Source organism: Urocitellus parryii, chromosome 1 (assembly GCF_045843805.1).
Source record: "Urocitellus parryii isolate mUroPar1 chromosome 1, mUroPar1.hap1, whole genome shotgun sequence".
In the NCBI taxonomy this organism is placed as follows: Eukaryota; Metazoa; Chordata; class Mammalia; order Rodentia; family Sciuridae; genus Urocitellus; species Urocitellus parryii.
In genome coordinates, this window is record NC_135531.1 from 196612222 (window position 1) to 196632950 (window position 20729).

At 36.4% G+C, this 20729-nt stretch overlaps 1 protein-coding gene across 1 annotated transcript in view; it reads right to left on the reverse strand.

The window, feature by feature from the left end:
* The window catches only part of Lrp1b (LDL receptor related protein 1B), a 1492917-nt gene that overhangs the window by 238839 nt on the left and 1233349 nt on the right, over positions 1-20729 (reverse strand). The window contains exons 51-54 of the mRNA XM_077794359.1: positions 19655-19774; positions 7700-7828; positions 4664-4786; positions 518-658 (exon numbers count right to left, since the gene is read on the reverse strand). Of these exons, the coding sequence (XP_077650485.1) occupies positions 518-658; positions 4664-4786; positions 7700-7828; positions 19655-19774 (513 nt within the window). The remainder of the gene's footprint in view (positions 1-517; positions 659-4663; positions 4787-7699; positions 7829-19654; positions 19775-20729) is intronic.

Consider the following 20729-nt stretch of genomic DNA (forward strand, 5'->3'; position numbering starts at 1 on the left):
TTCAATTATTTTATACATTTATTTATTTATATGTGGTGCTGAGGATTGAACCCAGGGCCTCACATGTGCTAGGCGAGTGATCTACCACTGAGCCACAACCCCAGCCCTCAAATTTTAATTGATTCATAATGTGCAAGTTTAAAAGTACTATTGAAAAGTATGATAATTTCATTAAATCCTGAACACTTATATATTTGAATTTTCAAAATAGGTCCATGTAGGAAAATTACATTCATATAAACTCTTTTTAAATATTCATTTTGGAGGAAAAGGGGACAGGGTATGCATCCATGAGAATCATTGCCTCAAATCTTCATAGTTTGAGCATATATTTAAATTTTAAAACAGCCTCAGAATGTAGTTGGTTACTAGGATCCTATATGGTATCACTAGAGATATCACATGCTTAATAATTTAAATTTTCTTTCATTGAATACTATACTAGATAGAAAATCATTCATAGTTCTGCCATTAAGAATAAACTTTGGAATAAACATAGCATTATGTATTTTTGTACCTGCACTTCTACACTTTGGATTTAAAGGTGCTTCATCAGAATGGTCAGGGCAGTCAAAGTCCCCATCACATTGCCACTGAGTGTTTAAAAGACATCGCCCATCAGCACAACGAAATTCTTCAATACTACACTCTCGGTATCCTAGAGAACAAGAAATAAGCAGTCTGAATAATTGTGAAAAATATTTTAACAATAAATAGTAATGAAAATTTTATTCCCTCAAACTCACAGCATACTTAATTAATCACAAGTTTACCCATGCCTTCTATGGGAAATATTTTTTTTCATTTATTTCTGTTGTAATGGTCACAGTTGTAAGAGATACCTTGTGGTTTGGAAGTAAGTTAGGTCCAGAAAATAAAGTTGGGAGAAAGGTTCTCTGATTAGTAGATGAGCTAACATGAATGTAACACACAGGATTACACCATCTTCCTTCACCTATTGTCTATATCCTAGGGATTTGTCTTAGAATGGAAAACTAAAATGAAATCATTAAAAATTTTCTTCAAAACCAAACTTGGTTAGGTTAGCTATGGTGCCAGAAAATATAAAAGGACTGATTCTGTGCTATAGCACTAGTTGTCAGAAAGCTGTAATGTTTATGTTTGTGAAGAAGCAAAATGTAAAGAAACTGTTTAAATGGAAAAAAACACTTGATTCTTAGAGAGAAAAGAAAAATAACTATTATAATTACCCTATATATTAATTCTTAAAGTCACTTAAAAAGTGTTGTTCAATTTACAAATGAGCTCATCACTTGTTAACATTTGTATCTATTCCTGTTATTAAGTAAGGCCTATTCTGTTTTTTTCTTTAATTTTTTTTTCATAGTTGTAGATGGACACAATGCCTTTATTTTATTGGTTATGTGGTGCTAAGGATCAAACTCAGTACCTCAATCTGCTAGGCAAGCACTCTGCCAACAGTACCACAACCGCCACCCCAATTCTGTTTTTAATATTAAACTTTAGAATGGATATTTCCCTCTGTCACTTCTCTTAAAACTTTCTGATAAATCTGGAAGAATCTTTATAGCAAAAAAGAATAAATTTCCAATAAAATATAGTTCGGTAATGAGTATCTACTGGGAAAGCTTATGATCTTGGAAAGGCATAATTAAAAATATCTATAGTTTCCATAATATTTCTTCCCTCTCAGCCCTCTTCACCAGTTTCTTCTCCTTAGTTGACAAATATATGCAAATCTTACCCAGTCCAATAACAATGAAAGTTTCTCTATATACTCCTTAGTACACATCCTCTTTTTTCCTGTACTACCCAATTTTGCCTCCACTGATTATCCCCCCAGTTCATCTTTAGTCAATCAACAACTCACTTCTCTAACATCTAGAGAAGATCTGAAATTCCCCTTGAAGTGAATATACAGCAAGTGGCAAGTGGCAAATTCAAAGGTGTCTCAAAATTTGATATGGCTTTTCTACAGCATTTGATGTTGTTGACCATTCTTCCTTGGAAATAGCTTCTTGGTTTAATATATATAATCCTCTCTCCTGGCCTTCTTTCCAAATATGCTTCTGCTGTTCCCTTCTTTTCTCTTTCTCTAGGAAGTCCTCTGATGTTCTCCCCTAATATATTGCAGGTGAAGCCCTGGCTTCAATTTATGATTTATTAATATCTATTATTCCACATTGTCTGGTTTTCTCATTTTATTATAGCTTGAATGTCACCTTTATGCTGATGACCATCAAGTCAACATTACTGATTCTTATTTAGAACTATCTTTTCACTAACTGTGTAGCTATGTATGATTGCCTAATTAATGCTACATATTTAAAAATATTCAAAATACAGTCTTTACTATATCTCCGCTCCTGCATCAGAAAAACTGAACCTCAATCTCCCATGTTACAAAGCTTATTAATAGCAAAATCATCCCAAGTTACCCAAGCTAAAAGTTCACGATTATCCCCCACCTCCAATAATGTATCAACTCTCACACCTTCCATACCTTCCATTCTACCATTTTTAATCTGGTCCTCAACCATAATGTTAACCAGGAGAACTATTTCAGGAATGTGCTAACTAGTTTATTTTCCTTCATGGTTCTCCTCTATGGCAATATTTTCTTATAGTCTACTGAAAAAGATGGATCTAGAACCTATATTTGACTGTGACTTTCTATTCCATTGTTTCAAAATGTATGCTAGCCTCAGAAGTAAAATAACTGAATACACATCATATAAAATAAGATGTCAGACTTTTTCCAATCAAGCTCCAATTGAATTTCTTAATGTCAGCTTAACCATACAGAAGATTAATAGCTATTCCTTAATCTCATCAACTTACAGTTTTTATATATACAACTAGCATTTACCATGTGCCTAGAACTGTTCTACATGCTGAACACATATCAACTCATTCAATTTTTTTGGCTGTATAAGTTAAACATTATTAATATACATGTATTATAAATGAATAAACTGAGGTACAGAAAGGTAAAGCATTTTCTCAATGTCACACAGCTAATAAGTGGTAGATTCAGGAATCCAGGCTACCCAGCAAAAAGATCCAGGCTATTAACCACCATGTAATGCTCTTTATAATCTAAATAAGATTTTTTTTCAAACAAATATGCTTTGTTCATATTCTTTATTGCTTCCTTCAAGAATTACTTTATTGAGCTGGAAGCATGAGAATGCTTTTAATTCAAGTGAAACTGAGGCTGACACAAGAGGACTGAAACTTTAAGGCCAGTTTAGTAATGTAGCAAAACCCTCAGCAACTTAGGGAGACCCTGTCTTAAAAAAAAAAAAAAAAATCAAAGACTATGGATATAGCTCAGGGGTACGGCACTCTTGGGTTAAAAAAAAATAAGAAAATATTATTTTCTCAGCTCTGATCCCATGTACTGGTGTTCTTATTCTTATTTGACAAAGAATATAGAGCAAAGGAGAAGGAGGGGAAGGGAGGAGGCATGGGATAGGAAAGATGGTGGAATGAGTTGGACATCATTACATTAAGTACATGTGTGAAGAAACTAATGGTGTGAAAATACTTTGTATACAACCAGAGACTTGAACTTTTGTGCTCTATATGTGTAATATGAAATAAATTGCATTCTGCTTTCCTATATAACAAATTATAATAAATAATTTAATTTTTAAAAAGAATGGTATTATATTGTCTGTCTGATGTTCTTATTTGTTCTTTAAGTGGAAAACTATGTCTCATTCATCTCCTTATCAACAAAATATGTCTAGAAGAGAGGAGGTATTCAATCAGAAATAACTCTGCTTACAATTTATTCCTTGAGTTATAATGTAGCTTTTAAAAAATCATATTGAATGCATGACTTAATGGTGAAAAGATCATAAAAACTGATATCCATTGATTTCCAAGTGATTCCTTTCAAAGACCAAGATTTTAGACACTGCACAGTGAGAACACGGGAGTGCACTAAATTTACTACCTTACATATATAAAGTCCATAGATTTGCATTATGTATATTTATTCATGCATATGTATTGAAATATTTTACAGAAACAGTAGGTGCACATGAGATTTCAACTTTAACTGGGCATTTTAATACTGATTTTATCATATAATTACATACGTGCATATATAATATACATAATCATTAAATAAATATGTAAAGATAAATTTCACAGAAATATTAAATATTAACAAATGAGACACATGTAGAAATACAATGTGGAAGAAAATGTTAAGTAACAAGCCTTTTCTGACAATGCTAAGTTGCATTATTTTCTCACTCAAATACCTGATCTGGCTGTAACACTGAACAACCCAGCCAAGTATTGTACAAAACACTTCAAAATACAATAAACAGAGACATTTTTATAGAGATTTTCCAACATGGTCACTGAGTGTTATAAGTACACTACAAGTGGACATGAATTCCAAATGCACGTAAAATTATACTTGAGCTTAAAGAAGTTACTTGTGGTGCAACTAGGTATTACTGAATGTATTGGTCATTAGTATCATTAAGAAAAGTGAAGAAAGAAAGAAGAAAGAGAGAGAGGGAAGGAGGGAGGGAGGGAGGGAAAGGAGAGAGGGGAGGAAGGAAGAAAGGAGTGTTTGATTTTGATTTGTGTAAACCCAGGTTCTTCTGTAAAGGTTTTCTGCCTGAGATCCTCCTCTTTGGGAGCTGGATGTACTCACCACACTGCAGGGACTCATCGGAGCCATCACCACAGTCATCATCATGGTCACACAGGAACTGCTTGGGAATGCACACTTTATTACGGCACATGAAGGTGTTCTCATCACACGTGTTATTGGGAGCTAAGAAAGACATAACGAAATATAGAGTTAGAGGAGCACATATTGTATCATCTCCCATATTAGAATTTAGAAATGAAATAAAATTATGCCTAATAATTCATAGTTATTTAGAAAAAATAAAATTTTGCTTAATTTCCAATATATCAAATTAGTTAACAATGCCATGTATGTAATAGAATGTATTCATATGTAATACATTCTATGTATATATTTCAAAGTTTTAGTATTAATAAATTCCACTCTTAATCCAGAGTGCCCCTGAAATTTGAAGCCATGTAGCAATTGGTAAGCTTTTTAAGAATGAATTCAAATGTTTGTGTGTCAGAAAAGAACTTGGCTAATAACATGGGTGGGTCTTTTCTCTCCTTACGCTTGCAGTTATGCTGGTTACATGATAAAAGTGTTGCTTCCTTGTTCAGAAGTAGAACTGAAGAGATCACCAAGTGGTAATGTTTATGACAGAAGTAAAAAGTAAACAAAGAGAGTAGAGAAAGTTATTGTTTTTAAAAAGAAAATATACCTTTTGGGTAAGTGCAAGTATGGAGTATTAAATTTGGTGTGTAAGATCTCTGATGTAATGAGCCCCATTGTAATCACCACAGAAAATTCAAAAAATTGACCCATGAAATGGAACATTGATCCTTTGAGATTAGTAATCCTTGAATGTAGTGCTCCAGCAAGTCCCTAACCAGTGGTGGATCCAAATGTAAAATAAAGCATATGCACAGGACATAAACTTTAATACTATACTCATAGAATCATAGAAGACCTGAAAGGATCATTTAACTTTTTCAGTAATCCTATATCTAAAAGATAAAGGCTATGATAGGATTCAAAGTTAGGACACTTCAAATGTCAATAATTACTATATATTATTGTAGAATGCTGAAAAGAATAATGGTTTGCAGAAAGTGGCTCTGCCAATTGGATTTGTATCCTCAAGGAAGCTATCTACCTTCTTGGGACATCTGTTTCATTATCTGTTTAATGAGGATAATAAAATCTGTCTGGTAAATTTCTCATAAGAAATAGATATAGTATGTGAAGCAGATCTTCTCATGTCAGATATTCAATGCATTCCCATGTGGTCTTTAATTTCCTACCTATATAGTAATTATTTTTGGCAGATCCCCAAAATCACTTGATGGTAATGTTGTGGGAATTCATTAATGTAAATAAAAAGCACCTATCACAACAACTGGAATATAATGGACGCTGGAAGCAATTTAGTATCTGCCATTCCCCCCATCCTAGCCTAAGCATTTTCCTTCCCATGCAAGAGCCCTCTCTTTGTCCTTTGAGACTTAGACAACATTATCACTTTTTCTTGAAATCTTTCCATGACACTCCCAGGACTCTTGACATAATATTTCGTTGTGGTGACCCTGTATCTTTGACACACAACATTCTCATACTTAAGGTATTATAGTTATTCATTCACATGCTTATCAGTCCTTCATCCTCAGGCAGCCTCAGACTACATGAACCAAGCAATCTCTGCTTTCATCTTAGTAATTACTGAAATAGAGCCATGAGTAGGTAAAACACAAAGGGTTATTTGAATGTAATCAAGTATAATTTACTTTCAATAAATTTAATTTTTAAAACTATAAAGAAGTCACATAGGAGTGACATTAATATCAAAGGACAAGTTAGCATTAATAATAACACCTCTAACTCTGAACTGTGTGACAGTTTTTATAACTCAAGTGAATTATGCCAATTCTAACACATGCATCCTTCTTTAAAACAGTGAGCTACAGTGACTTATTTGGCATTAACACTTGCAGGTCACTGGAGTGCAATTTGCTACATTTTAGCATAATTTACTTAATAGTACCCATGTGGTCCAAAAGTGTTAATATGCTTCCCAGAGTGTTAACTTGCTACAATAGCAACAACATACTGGGACCATCTGGATCCCTGAATTGATGCTTAAACCTTTATTATGTAGCCCTCAGTGGCCCCATCGACCTTTATAGACACACATATCAGTTTCAAGATCAAAGTGAATTATTCTACAACAATAGCATGAGTTCTGTGCAAATAGGCCTATCTCAAAGTTTTCGTTTTCTTTTGTGCTTCAACTGTCCCTGATGTACACACACACTTACCTTAAGGCTTCAAATACAATGTTTTAAAGACATGGAAATAGGCTATTTGTGAGATGATTGGCAGAATACACGTTGAGGAGCAGAATTTGCAGATAAATTTCTGATAAATTGCTCAGCTCAACAGATCCCCTGTGTGACCTTGGGATCTACAATCAAATATTCAGTCCCCTTATCCTCCTGACCATGCAAAGGAACTTATCTAAATTTTTACTATTGAGAATTTCTCTGAAAATTTCCTGAGGTGACCTAGAATCAGAAACTTAGTAAATTGTCTGACCTCCAAAGGTGGTCCTATGATCCCTAGCTTCATTCAGCTATATCCATACTATTTCTACCCGACCCAGGGGTTAATACCCTATTTGTAGCACTAATAGGTGTTTACTGACCTCCTGATCAGTTGTTATCTAAGATCAGAGCAGCTATTTACAGAGTATCTGTCATAGGCAATCTGAAAGCTTTCATGGGGGGTTGGCTGGCATTAAAAAGAAAATGCCAAATCTACTACACTCACACACGTGGTGCAGTTATACTATCTCAGAAGTGCAATGACAAATCTGCAGTCATCTAAATGGTTTTAAAGTGGGTAATATCACTGCACATCTGAAACACTCTGCACAGCTAATTAGAGGGGCTGCTGAACTACCATGGTAACAACGTCCCACCTGATTAGAACTAATACCACCCAAGGGCCCATGGATTAGGAAAGTAAAGGAAAACGTGAAGTGATAAGTACTATGACACAAACATCCAAGGGTTTTGCCAAGAGTTTTCTTTGACAATAGCTGATAAACGTCCATACCACAGCCGGCTGTGGAGAGCTCATCGCTTCCATTTGGACAGTCTCGTTCACCATCACAAAGCCAGTGTCGGGGCACGCAGGCACGAGAGCCCTGGCAGCTGAACATGTCCGCAGCACAGGTGATGGAACCTTAAACACAAAGGAAACATGCTGCTAGGAACAAACGCTAGAAAACGTTCACAATTACATTTCCTAATGAAAAGAGGGAAGCAGAAGAATGCTGCTTACAACCAGGAAACTGTAATTATTGGGAATCATCAAACATTATCCTTTTCCCTACAGATGTGTAGAGATTTTCATCCAATACATTCTTTCCTAATTTGTGTTATATCTATTAAAGCTACATGGTAGAAAATAACTTATTTTCTCCTTGTAAAATGTCCCAAATCATAGAAATGTCATAGAATTAGGGACCATCTGGGGCAACATTTTGAAAGATCCGAACTTATAATGATAGGGACCACAATAGTAAGAATCAAGGAAGCATCATTTTTATTGCTTAATATATGTTAGATATTTATCAGAGAAACTCATTTAATTCAGGAAAACCCCTATTCATATCATTTTACAGAAAAGGGAACATAATCTTGAACAAGTTAAAAAGCTTGCAGAAGGCACAAATTGCCCAGGGTTCTACATGGGGCATTGGAATGCCAAAATCCTTTTCATTCTTGAGCATCTCTCTTAATCACTAATGTTATTATTATTCATCCTAAATATGTTGTTAAAAAGAATAAATGTGTCCATGTTCTTTTTGTTTTTATACATCTAATGAACAAAATCTACCTTTTCTCTGCTCTATCAATTCAATGTTCATTTAGCTGTATGATGTTTTCCAAACATATATAGCCAAAACAAAAGCAAAACAATACAAAACAAAAAAGAATGTTGATTTGGACTGTAAATCCAAAGGGTCATAGTTGTTTTATATTTTCTTCCTAATATAACCATAGGATGATCGTATGTCATATGGCCCCCTCTTATGATATCTCCCTAGACCTTTGAATAGTAATATATCCTGAATATTAAGGGAGTTGTATTTACTTGGATAAATCATTTTATATACAAAATTTTTAATAAAGTGTTGTATATCAACAAATGAACTAAAACAGTTTTTATATTTTTTAATATTTATTTTTTAGTTGTTGTTGGACACAATACCTTTATTTTATTTGTTTATTTTTATGTGGTGCTGAGGATCAAACCCAGGGCCTGGCACATGCTATGCAAGTGCTCTACCACTGAGCGACAACCCAAGCCTGAACTAAAACATTTTATATAAGCAAATAAATAAATATGAATCCAAGCTAACTTTTAATATTTCACTTTCTTATAACAAAATCTGTCAGGAATAGGTGTTTTTAAAAGATAGCTTTAGAATTATTTAAAAATATTTACTACATGGCCAAATTGTACTGTTATATTATGTGTGTATGAACATGCAGCAACAAATTCCTATCCCATTATGTAACACTATTTAAATAAAAATATGGAAAAATAATTCATCAACTGCTTATGCACCCCCTCTCTCCTGTCAATTTACCATCTCCAGGAAGAAAATAAGACTGACTTGATAGATGAAAAATATTTGCTTCTGGACATTTAAAGAAAAGACCAATACACTTTAATTAAATGATTATTAGCCTTTTACTTTTCAGTCCTACAGTTCTTATGAGTAGAAACTGCTTTCCAAAGCAATACTTTCAAAATTGATAGCAGTGGTTTGCCAAAATAAAATCCCCTAGGGGATAAAAAGATAAAACAAACACAAAAACCAAGCCCTGGGGATCTTCTCCCACATAAACGTGTCTGTCCCTGGTATATACTTCTTTTGGAGGACAGGAAGAATAGTATATTGAAAATTCCCCAGGTGATTCAGATTTACTCATTTAATTTAGGGTCAATGCTGCAACAGAATGAGGTTTAACTTTACTGGAAGAAATCAGAAAATAATCATTAAGTAAATGTTCCTTTTATCAAAAAATAAATTTTCCTGCTAAATAGTCTGTCTTTATTAGCTTCTCTAATAAAATTCTTCTCTCACAGAAATTATTTTTCTATTATAACTCTTTATTATCTCGAAGCATGCTTGAAGAACATAAAGTGTCATTTTCAATATTATATTCTCAATTCAATGTTCTAATTTCTGCATTACTGAGATTGAGATTTTTTTAACCACATTTTTCTACTAAGGAAGTTTTGATCAATGTGGAACCTCCATGATACCTTCCATTATTATCTTTTCAATTTGTTCCCAAGGTAGTCATAATAGAGAAGTACTGATTTGGCCATGGAGAAATCTAATTCTGCATAACCTTGAAGGAGGCTGATGTCTGAATTTCCTGTCTTTAAAATGAGGGGTATGACTACATAATTACAAAGATCTCTCCTGCTATAAAATGGCATAAGTTTCTTTACAGCTAATTTGTTGTCTCCCGTGATAGTGTTCAACAGATTCTGCATTAAGAACATGCCAACACACTGAAGTCAATTGAAAAGAAAATGGACCAAGGGAAAAAACTCATGGCTTCATTCCACAGTTGGCACTACCATCTGGAGACACATCATCTTCCTCGGGGAAAAGAATCCCAAGAGAGAAGAAGGACAAGCTAATGGAATTCCACTTGATCTGTCTTATGTCCTTACTCGATAGCAAACATCGATTGGTGAGAGTCACTACCCTGTTTACTATTTCAGAAATCTAAATTCTGGTTTTACCTCTGTCATTACTAAGTTAGCTTATTAACTTCAGTCCACTTTTTTTTTTTTCTCTGTGTTTGTCTTTTCCACTTATCAAAAGATGGAGGTAGATTAGACAATCATTTTCTAAAATGCAATCCTCAATATCCCATTTCAGGATCATTATGTGAGTATTAAAGAATATATACACGAATCTCGGGAAGATGGCGGCAAAGGGAGTGCATCACCCCAGTGCGCTGCGTCACTGAGCGGGAGAAAGACGATGTGAATCAGCTGAAGGCTATCTTGTTGGGAATTTCCAGTGAAATTGAGGTGCTCCAGAATCTAGTGGACAGATTTCCATTGTGCGAGATTCAGCTGTGGGAGCTCCATTTCTCCGCACGGAGGGTCGCATAGCCTGATAGCCGATCGCCCTGCGGCTGGAATCTGTGGCGCCCGCTGGGGAGCGGCAAGGTGCCGGAGCGGGGGAGCAGCGATATGGATTTGGGGGGCTCACGCCAGTGGTACATTGGCAGCGCTTAGTGCTGAGTTCCGGCTTTGAGACAGAGGAGAGAAGCGGTCCAGTTTGGTTCCAGACACCGGTCGGACCACAGAGGAGGACAGCAGCTGCCATTTCGGAGAGATGATGTAATCATCCCCATGTTCTACTGATCTCAGCTCATTCAACTACGGAACAGGTGATTTCAGGCTGGTATTTGCCTGCGTCTAGCAGACAGATTTCTTGCTCAGGCTCGGGACTGGGGATCTTGTGGAGAATACTCCTAGAGGCGTGTGCCTGGCAAGGCATGTGCCGGGCACTGAGCAGCTGGATTCTGGTTCCCGGGGTTAACCTGGCCCAGGTCTGAGGAAACTGTGGAGACTGCCGGTGGAGGCCAGCTCCAAGTAGAGCGTGCGCTGAGCTTGGGGCGACTGGGTTCTGACTCGCGGAACAGTTTTGGCCTGGGGCTGGGGAACCCGTGGGGGTCACTCGCTGGAGCCAGCTCCCAGCGGAGAGTGTATCGGGATCCGAGAGGCCGGGTTCTGGCTACCGAAGCTGCTTCGGCCCAAGGCTAGGGAACCAGCGGTGACTGCTCCTCAGTCAGGCTCCTGCTGGGTGCTGTGGGGCAGAGTAGAGCTTCCACCTGCGCCCAGAGCAGGCCAAGTGACCCGCCGGCATGGTATCATGACACCCCAAATGCAGCCGGGGCTGAAGAGAGTAGCCGCCCACGCCTAGAATAGGACCAGCGACCCCACGGCGCGGTAGCCAAGTAACCTCATTTGGAGTAGGGGATGTGCAGAGCTGCCATCTGAGCAACCTGGGCAGGCAGACCCGCGGCCAACTGGCAAGACAAGCCAGGTAGCTTGCAAGCGTGGTGGACACGTAACACCGAGACAGTCGCGTCACACTGGTTGGAGGGGGGTGGAGCAAGGTCGCCGCCCGGGTCCGGAGGGGGCTCAGCAACCCGTTGGCGAGGTATCAGGTACCCCCATTGGGAGTGGGGGCTGTGCAGAACTGCGACCCACAGGCCTAGAGGCCTGCCAGCGTGGTAGACACGTCACACCAATTGGAGTGGGGACCCAGCAGAGCCGCCACCCACATCCAGATCAGGACCAATGACCCCAGGGCGTGGTAGTTACGTTACCACAATTGGAGTGGGGGCAAAGCAGAGCTGCCACCCGTGCCCGCAGGGGGGGCAGACCTGCGACCGATCAGTGTGGTAGACAGACCACCCTAATTAGAGGAGGAGCACAGCCACTACCCGCCATGCAAGGGAGACTTCCCAACTATACAAGAGCAATATAAAGAAATAGGGGGTAAATTTCAAAAACACACCAGTTGCACCAAGCAGAAAGAAACGCGAGCAGTATGAAAAGACAAGGAAAGAAAGGACCACAAGCAATGCAGGTCAACTCAACTTTAGAAGAGGTAATAGCTGCAACAGATGGAATGTCAGATAAAGAGTTCAGGATATATATGCTTCAGATGATCTGGAGTGTCAAGGAAGACATGAGACAGCAAAATCAGACAATGAAAGATCACATTGAAAAACAAATCCAGGAAGTAAAAGATCAATTTCACACGGAGATAGAGGTAATAAAAAACAAACAAATAGAAATCCTAGAAATGCAGGAAACAATAAACCAACTTAAAAACTCAATTGAGAATACTACCAGCAGAGTAGATCACTTAGAAGAGAGAACATCAGACAATGAAGACAAAGTATTTCAACTGGAAAAGAACATAGACAGCTCAGCAAGTCTGCTAAGAAACCATGAGCAGAACATCCAAGAATTATGGGACAATATCAAAAGACCAAATTTAAGAGTCATTGGGATACAGGAAGGCACAGAGCTCCATACCAAAGGAATAAACAGTTTATTCAGTGAAATAATACGAGAAAACTTCCCAGACTTGAAGAATGAGACAGAATCCCAAATCCTAGAAGCCTACAGGACGCCGAATGTGCAAAATCATAAGAGATCCACACCTAGACACATTATAATGAAGATGTCCAACATACAGAATAAGGAGAGAATTTTAAAAGCTGCAAGAGAAAGAAAGCAGATTACATTTAGGGGTAAACCAATCAGGATAACAGCTGATCTCTCAACACAGACTCTGAAAGCTAGAAGATCCTGGAATAACATATTTCAAACACTGAAAGATAATGGGTTCCAACCAAGAATCGTGTATCCGGCGAAATTAAGCTTCAGGATAGAAGATGAAATTAAAACCTTCCACGATAAACAAAAGTTAAAAGAATTCGCAGCTAGAAAACCATCTCTTCAAAAAATCCTTGGCAAAACATTACAGGAAGAGGAAATGGAAAATAACATTGAAAACCAACAATGGGAGGTAGGACAGTAAAGGGGGAAATGTAGTCAAAGAGGATAACAAATCAGGTTTAGTAACATCAATAAACAAATATGGCTAGAAGAACAAACCATATCTCAATAATAACCCTAAATGTTAATGGCTTAAACTCACCAATTAAGAGACACAGGCTAGTAGAATGGATCACAAAACAAGACCCAACAATATGCTGCCTACAGGAGACGCATCTGATAGGAAAAGATATTCACAGACTGAAGGTGAAAGGTTGGGAAAAATCATACCACTCATGGACTTCGGAAACAAGCAGGAGTGTCCATACTTATATCTAATAAAATAGATTTCAAGCCAAAGTTAGTCAAAAGGGATAAAGAAGGACACTTCATACTGCTCAAGGGAACCATACACCAACAAGACATACCAATCATAAATATATATGCCCCAAATAATGGTGCAGCTGTGTTCATCAAGCAAACTCTTCTCAAGTTCAAGAGTCTAATAGACCACCATACAATAATCATGGGGGACTTCAACACACCTCTCGCACCACTGGACAGATCTTCCAAACAAAAGTTAAATAAGGAAACTATAGAACTCAATAACACAATTAACAACCTAGACTTAATTGACATATATAGACTATACCACCCAACATCAAGTAGTTACACTTTTTTCTCAGCAGCACATGGAACCTTCTCAAAAATAGACCATATATTATGTCACAGGGCAACTCTTAGACAATATAAAGGGGTAGAGATAATACCATGCATCTTATCTGATCATAATGGAATGAAACTGAAAATCAATGATAAAAGTAGGAAGGAAAAATCAAACATCACTTGGAGAATGAAGAATAGGTTGCTGAATGATCAATGGGTTTTAGAAGACATCAAGGAGGAAATTAAAAACTTCCTAGAGTTAAATGAAAACACAGACACAACATATCGGAATCTATGGGACACATTGAAAGCAGTTCTAAGAGGAAAATTCATTGCTTGGAGTTCATTCCTCAAAAAAAGAAAAAAACAACAAATAAATGATCTCATACTTCATCTCAAAATCCTAGAAAAAGAAGAGCAAAACAACAGCAAAAGAAGGAGAAGGCAAGAAATAATTAAAATCAGAGCTGAAATTAATGAAATTGAAACAAAAGAAACAATTGAAAAAATTGACAAAACTAAAAGTTGGTTCTTTGAAAAAATAAATAAAATTGACAGACCCTTAGCCATGCTAACGAAGAGAACAAGAGAGAGAACCCAAATTACTAGCATACGGGATGAAAAAGGCAATATCACAACAGACACTTCAGAAATACAGAAGATAATTAGAAATTATTTTGAATCCTTATACTCCAATAAAATAGAAGATAGTGAAGGCATAGATAAATTCCTTAAGTCTTATGATCTGCCCAGATTGAGTCAGGAGGATATAGACAACCTAAACAGACCAATAACAATAGAGGAAATAGAAGAAACCATCAAAAGACTACCAACTAAGAAAAGCCCAGGACCGGATGGGTATACAGCAGAGTTTTACAAAACCTTTAAAGAGGAACTAACACCAATACTTTTCAAGCTATTTCAGGAAATAGAAAAAGAGGGAGAATTTCCAAATTCATTCTACGAGGCCAACATCACCCTGATTCTGAAACCAGACAAAGACACTTCAAAGAAGGAAAACTACAGACCAATATCTCTAATGAACCTTGACGCAAAAATCCTCAATAAAATTCTGGCGAATCGGATTCAAATACATATCAAAAAAATTATACACCATGATCAAGTAGGATTCATCCCTGGGATGCAAGGCTGGTTCAATATACGGAAATCAATAAATGTTACTCACCACATCAATAGACTTAAAAATAAGAACCATATGATCATCTCGATAGATGCAGAAAAAGCATTTGACAAAGTACAGCATCCCTTTATGTTCAAAACTCTAGAAAAATTAGGGATAACTGGATCATACCTCAACATTATAAAAGCAATCTATGATAAGCCACAGGCCAGCATCATTCTGAATGGAGAAAAATTGAAGGCATTCCCTCTAAGATCTGATACAAGACAGGGATGCCCTCTCTCACCACTTCTGTTCAACATAGTCCTGGAAACACTGGCCAGAGCAATTAGAAATATGAAAGAAATTAAAGGCATAAAAATAGGAAAAGAAGAACTTAAATTATCACTATTTGCAGATGATATGATTCTATACCTAGCAGACCCAAAAGGGTCTACAAAGAAGCTATTAGAGCTAATAAATGAATTCAGCAAAGTGGCAGGATATAAGATCAACATGCATAAATCAAAGGCATTCCTGTATATCAGGGACAAAGCCTCTGAAACGGAAATGAGGACAACTACTCCATTCACAATATCCCCCCCAAAAATAAAATACTTGGGAATCAACCTAACAAAAGAGGTGAAAGATTTATACAATGAAAATTACAAAACCCTAAAGAAAGATATAGAAGAAGATCTTAGAAGATGGAAAAATATACCCTGCTCATGGACAGGCCGAACTAACATCATCAAAATGGCGATATTACCAAAAGTTCTCTATAAGTTCAATGCAATGCCAATCAAAATCCTAACAGCATTTCTTGTAGAAATAGATAAAAGAATAATGAAATTCATATGGAATAATAAAAGACCCAGAATAGCAAAAACAATACTAAACAGGAAGTGTGAATCAGGCGGTATAGCGATACCAGACTTCAAAATATACTACAGAGCAATAGTAACAAAAACAGCATGGTACTGGTACCAAAACAGGCGGGTGGACCTATGGTACAGAATAGAGGACACAGTAACCAATCCACAAAACTACAACTATCTTATATTTTATAAAGGGGCTAAAAGCATGCAATGGAGGAAGGATAGCATCTTCAACAAATGGTGCTGGGAAAACTGGAAATCCATTTGCATCAAAATGAATCTGAATCCCTATCTCTCTCCATGCACAAAAGTTAACTCAAAATGGATCAAGGAGCTTGATATTAAATCAGAGACTCGGCATCTGATAGAAGAAAAAGTTGGTTATGATCTACATACTGTGGGATCAGGCTCCAAATTCCTCAATAGGACACCCATAGCGCAAGAGTTAATAACTAGAATCAACAAATGGGACTTACTCAAACTAAAAAGTTTTTTCTCAGCAAAAGAAATAATAAGAGAGATAAACAGGGAGCCTACATCCTGGGAACAAATCTTTACTCCACACACTTCAGATAGAGCCCTAATAACCAGAATATACAAAGAACTCAAAAAATTAGACAATAAGATAACAAATAACCCAATCAATAAATGGGCCAAGGACCTGAACAGACACTTCTCAGAGGAGGACATACAATCAATCAATAAGTACATGAAAAAATGCTCACCATCGCTAGCAGTCAGAGAAATGCAAATCAAAACTACCCTAAGATACCATCTCATTCCAGTAAGATTGGCAGCCATTAGGAAGTCAAACAACAATAAGTGCTGGCGAGGATGTGGGGAAAAGGGTACACTTGTTCATTGCTGGTGGGACTGCAAATTGGTGCAGCCAATTTGGAAAGCAGTATGGAGATTTCTTGGAAAGCTGGGAATGGAACCACCATTTGACCCAGCTATTCCCCTTCTTGGTCTATTCCCTAAAGACCTAATAAGAGCATGGTACAGGGACACTGCTACATCGATGTTCATAGCAGCACAATTCACGATAGCAAGATTATGGAATCAGCCTAGATGCCCTTCAATAGATGAATGGATAAAAAAAATGTGACATTTATACACAATGGAGTATTACTCTGCATTAAAAAATGACAAAATCATAGAATTTGGAGGGAAATGGATGGCATTAGAGCAGATTATGCTAAGTGAAGCTAGTCAATCTTTAAAAAACAAATACCAAATGACTCCTTTGATATAAGGGGAGTAAACAAGGACAGGGTAGGGACGAAGAGCTTGAGAAGAAGATTTACATTAAACAGGGATGAGAGGTGGGAGGGAAAGGGAGTGAGAAGGGAAATCGCATGGAAATGGAAGGCGATCCTCAGGGTTATACAAAATGACATATAAGAGGAAAGGAGGGGTAAGACAAGATAATACAAATGGAAGAAATGATTTACAGTAGAAGGGGTAGAGAGAGAAAAGGGGAGGGGAGGGGAGGGGAGGGGGGATAGTAGAGAATAGGACAGACATCAGAATACATCAGACACTAGAAAGGCAATATGTCAATCAATGGAAGGGTAACTGATGTGATACAGCAATCTGTATACAGGGTAATATTGGGAGTTCATAACCCACTTGAATCAAACTGTGAAATATTATGTATTAAGAACTATGTAATGTTTTGAACGACCAACAATAAAAAAAATTTAAAATTAAAAAAAAAAAAAAGAAATATATACGCATTGCCCATCAGAACACCTGATTGAGAAGCTACATTTTTAACAGGCATTTTAGAAGGATCTTTTGAACAATAAATGTTGGGGCCTACTGACATAAATTATTTGTGAGGTTCCTTTCCTATTCTAAAAATACTAGATTTAGTTTGTTAATTGAGGTTTAATCTAAAGTAGATTATACAGTGTATTAGATTTGTAGTTGGTATATAAAATATAATGCGTAAATAAATTAATAGATTCAGTGTTTTGATGATTGACAAACATGTCCATTATCATTTTATTATCGTTTTAGAAGCATTATTCCTGACATACATTCAGACATGACAACAGCACTTTGACAAAAGGAAGGAGGCAAGAAAATGTAAACAAAAAAGAATGGCAATAAACCTGTGGATACAATGCACACTGGTCTGTTAAATAATCACAACAGGTACATAGGTAAATCTTTTTGTATCTAATAAGTAAGTAACCCCAGCAATAGGCAATGAAGTTAAGCTTCCCCAAATCCTACAGCTTGAAAACACACATGGGAGAACAAAGACTTGGAGGCATTAGTGTAAATGTGAGTATCTGTCTACTATATGCCATCTACAAACACACTGTAATTGCTTTTCAATAATCATTAACATTTAAGAGTCTAAACTGTATAACCTCAGAGTTTTGGTTCTTCTGTTACATAAAGACTACTCAGAAAGCCCATCGTTACCAATGCAACCATGAACTGCAGGCTTAACAGAGGGTCACAAGCATGATGAGTTAATCACTGGAAACAGGGGTATCCCATTAAAAATAGGTAAGTTTTCTTGTTAAAATTAAAAATTTAATAGCAAATAGCAACAAAAGAAAAAGGCTAAGCAGTCATCTAATTGATTATTAAGTTTTCTCATGTTCAAAGTTCTATGATACCGATCATTCTACGTTTCTATTTGTCTTACAAGTAACTCCAGATCATTTTAGCTATATAAAGAAAAGATAAATTTCCATTGGCTTAAAGACAAGAAAATAAATTGTCTGCTTTCAGAAGTTATCACCAATTTTATATTATTTATAGGGAAATTGAGTGTAGCCCAAGTACTATAAAGTACTCTCTGTGTGGCCATGACTTACACAGCAGACCACAACTGAAATCTGAACAAGATGCTAAATGTGCTTATCTCTATGCACCTTATCCTGTGATTCAGGTCCTTCTCTTTCTAAAATGAGCTCAATTAACAAGCTACTCCACAGGATGAAATTAATTACTGAAGAATTTATACTTATAACTACAAAGACATACAAACAAATGGAACACACAGATTGATAGACATGTTAATAAATTAGTAGACTGACTGAACAATTATAATAAATTTGTGGACACTATTAGTTCCCTTTCTTCTTTTACCCCTTAAGAAATTCAGTTAATAATTCCACTTAAACTATAAAATGTTTGTGATTATTAAAAAGCAATTTCATTGTGTTTGCAGTTGACATGCAATAGGCAAATATAGATGTTTGAAACTGCTACCTCCAGTTCTAGAAGGCTGAATTCAAAATTACATTTTAAAATCTTATATAGCGGTCACCTTCCTTTACCTGTTATTTAAAACAAATCGGTATAAAACACACAGAGATGTACAGAAACAACATATGTTATTTGTGGTAGTATGGGTTCCTCTTATGTCCTTGTGTGTGTGTGTGTGTGTGTGTGTGTGTGTGTGTGTGTATGTGTGTGTTTCCAAGGTCTAAACCCGGGGCTTTGTGCATGCTAAACAAGTGCTATACCACTGAACCACATCCCCATCCAACATTTGACCATTTGATCCAACAATCTTAATCATTGGATTTACTACAAAGAAGTGACTGAAAATTAGAAATAAAAGTAAAAAAAAAAATAATTGTGGTAATATTAAGAAAAAATCTTAAATACAACTGTATATATAAGTAAAATAATAGATTACTATTAAAACAATAAGTATGTCTTGTAAATTTAGTGATGTTTCATAGATAAGAAAACAAAGACAGCAAAGAGTGTACTGAGTGGTTAAAAACTGAGAACACAAAAGGAACTACTTACCGCAAATGCTGTCACTTTCATCTAATCCATCCCCACAATCATCCTCTCCATCACAAATCCAGTGTTTAGAAATGCATTTTTGTGCAGAACAAGCAAACTGGTTCCAAGAGCAGGAAGAATCTAGAAAACAAAAAAAGCAGCTTACTTTAGGTGGAACAGCTAGGGGACATAAGCTCTGGTGTACTAGTGGACAGTAGGTACATATAAGGATAATGAACTATATATTTTTAAAAAGCTAAATGAAATAAGTATGAATGTCTTCACCATCAAGAAATGAATTTGCTTAAAGAAATATATGCCTATTCTCTTTGAACATTATAACAATGTGTACATATATCAAAATATCACCTGGTGCCCAATAAATATGTATAAGTATTATGGGTCAACTGTAAAGAAGGAAAAAAAATGGCTAAGATTATCTTAGAACAGATTTCACAATGAGAAAGCTCTTTCTTAGACTTTTCTAAAATCAGCCCTTAAACAAGCCAAATTCCTCTTCCCTGTGACAACTCTACATAAAATTTTGACAACGGCTTGCATATTCCCTCTGTTTCCAAGTTACACACCATGTTCCTTCAACACGGTTCTCATAGGACTTGCCTTTGAACTTTTCACTGGGCTGACTATTCACCTTTAACTATATTCCAGACTGTCATTCTCTAAAAATGTGTGGGATGCAGTCATAAAATATATATTCCATGTTCATTTAGTAATCCTTTTTAACTTTAATCTATTTTTAAACTAACAAAGAAAAATAATACATGTTAAACAAGGCAACAATGGGGTGGACAGACCAAATATGTTTGTTTTAAAAGTGAGCTAAGGAGGTTTTAGTTTGAAAACAAATCAAAAGTTTTATGCTTATATGTACTTAACACATTGAAGTTTATATATCACTTCCTTAAAAAGACCCAAACTCATAGGAATAGTGAATTTTTTCGTACAGGATTTTTACAATAATAAGATACTACATTTTTTTCCCAATATCAGTTCTTATTGCTTTTGTTTACCCCCACAGTCCCCCTCCACCCATCATATTTATCACCAGGGATCATTCAAAATAAAGTCCTCTCAA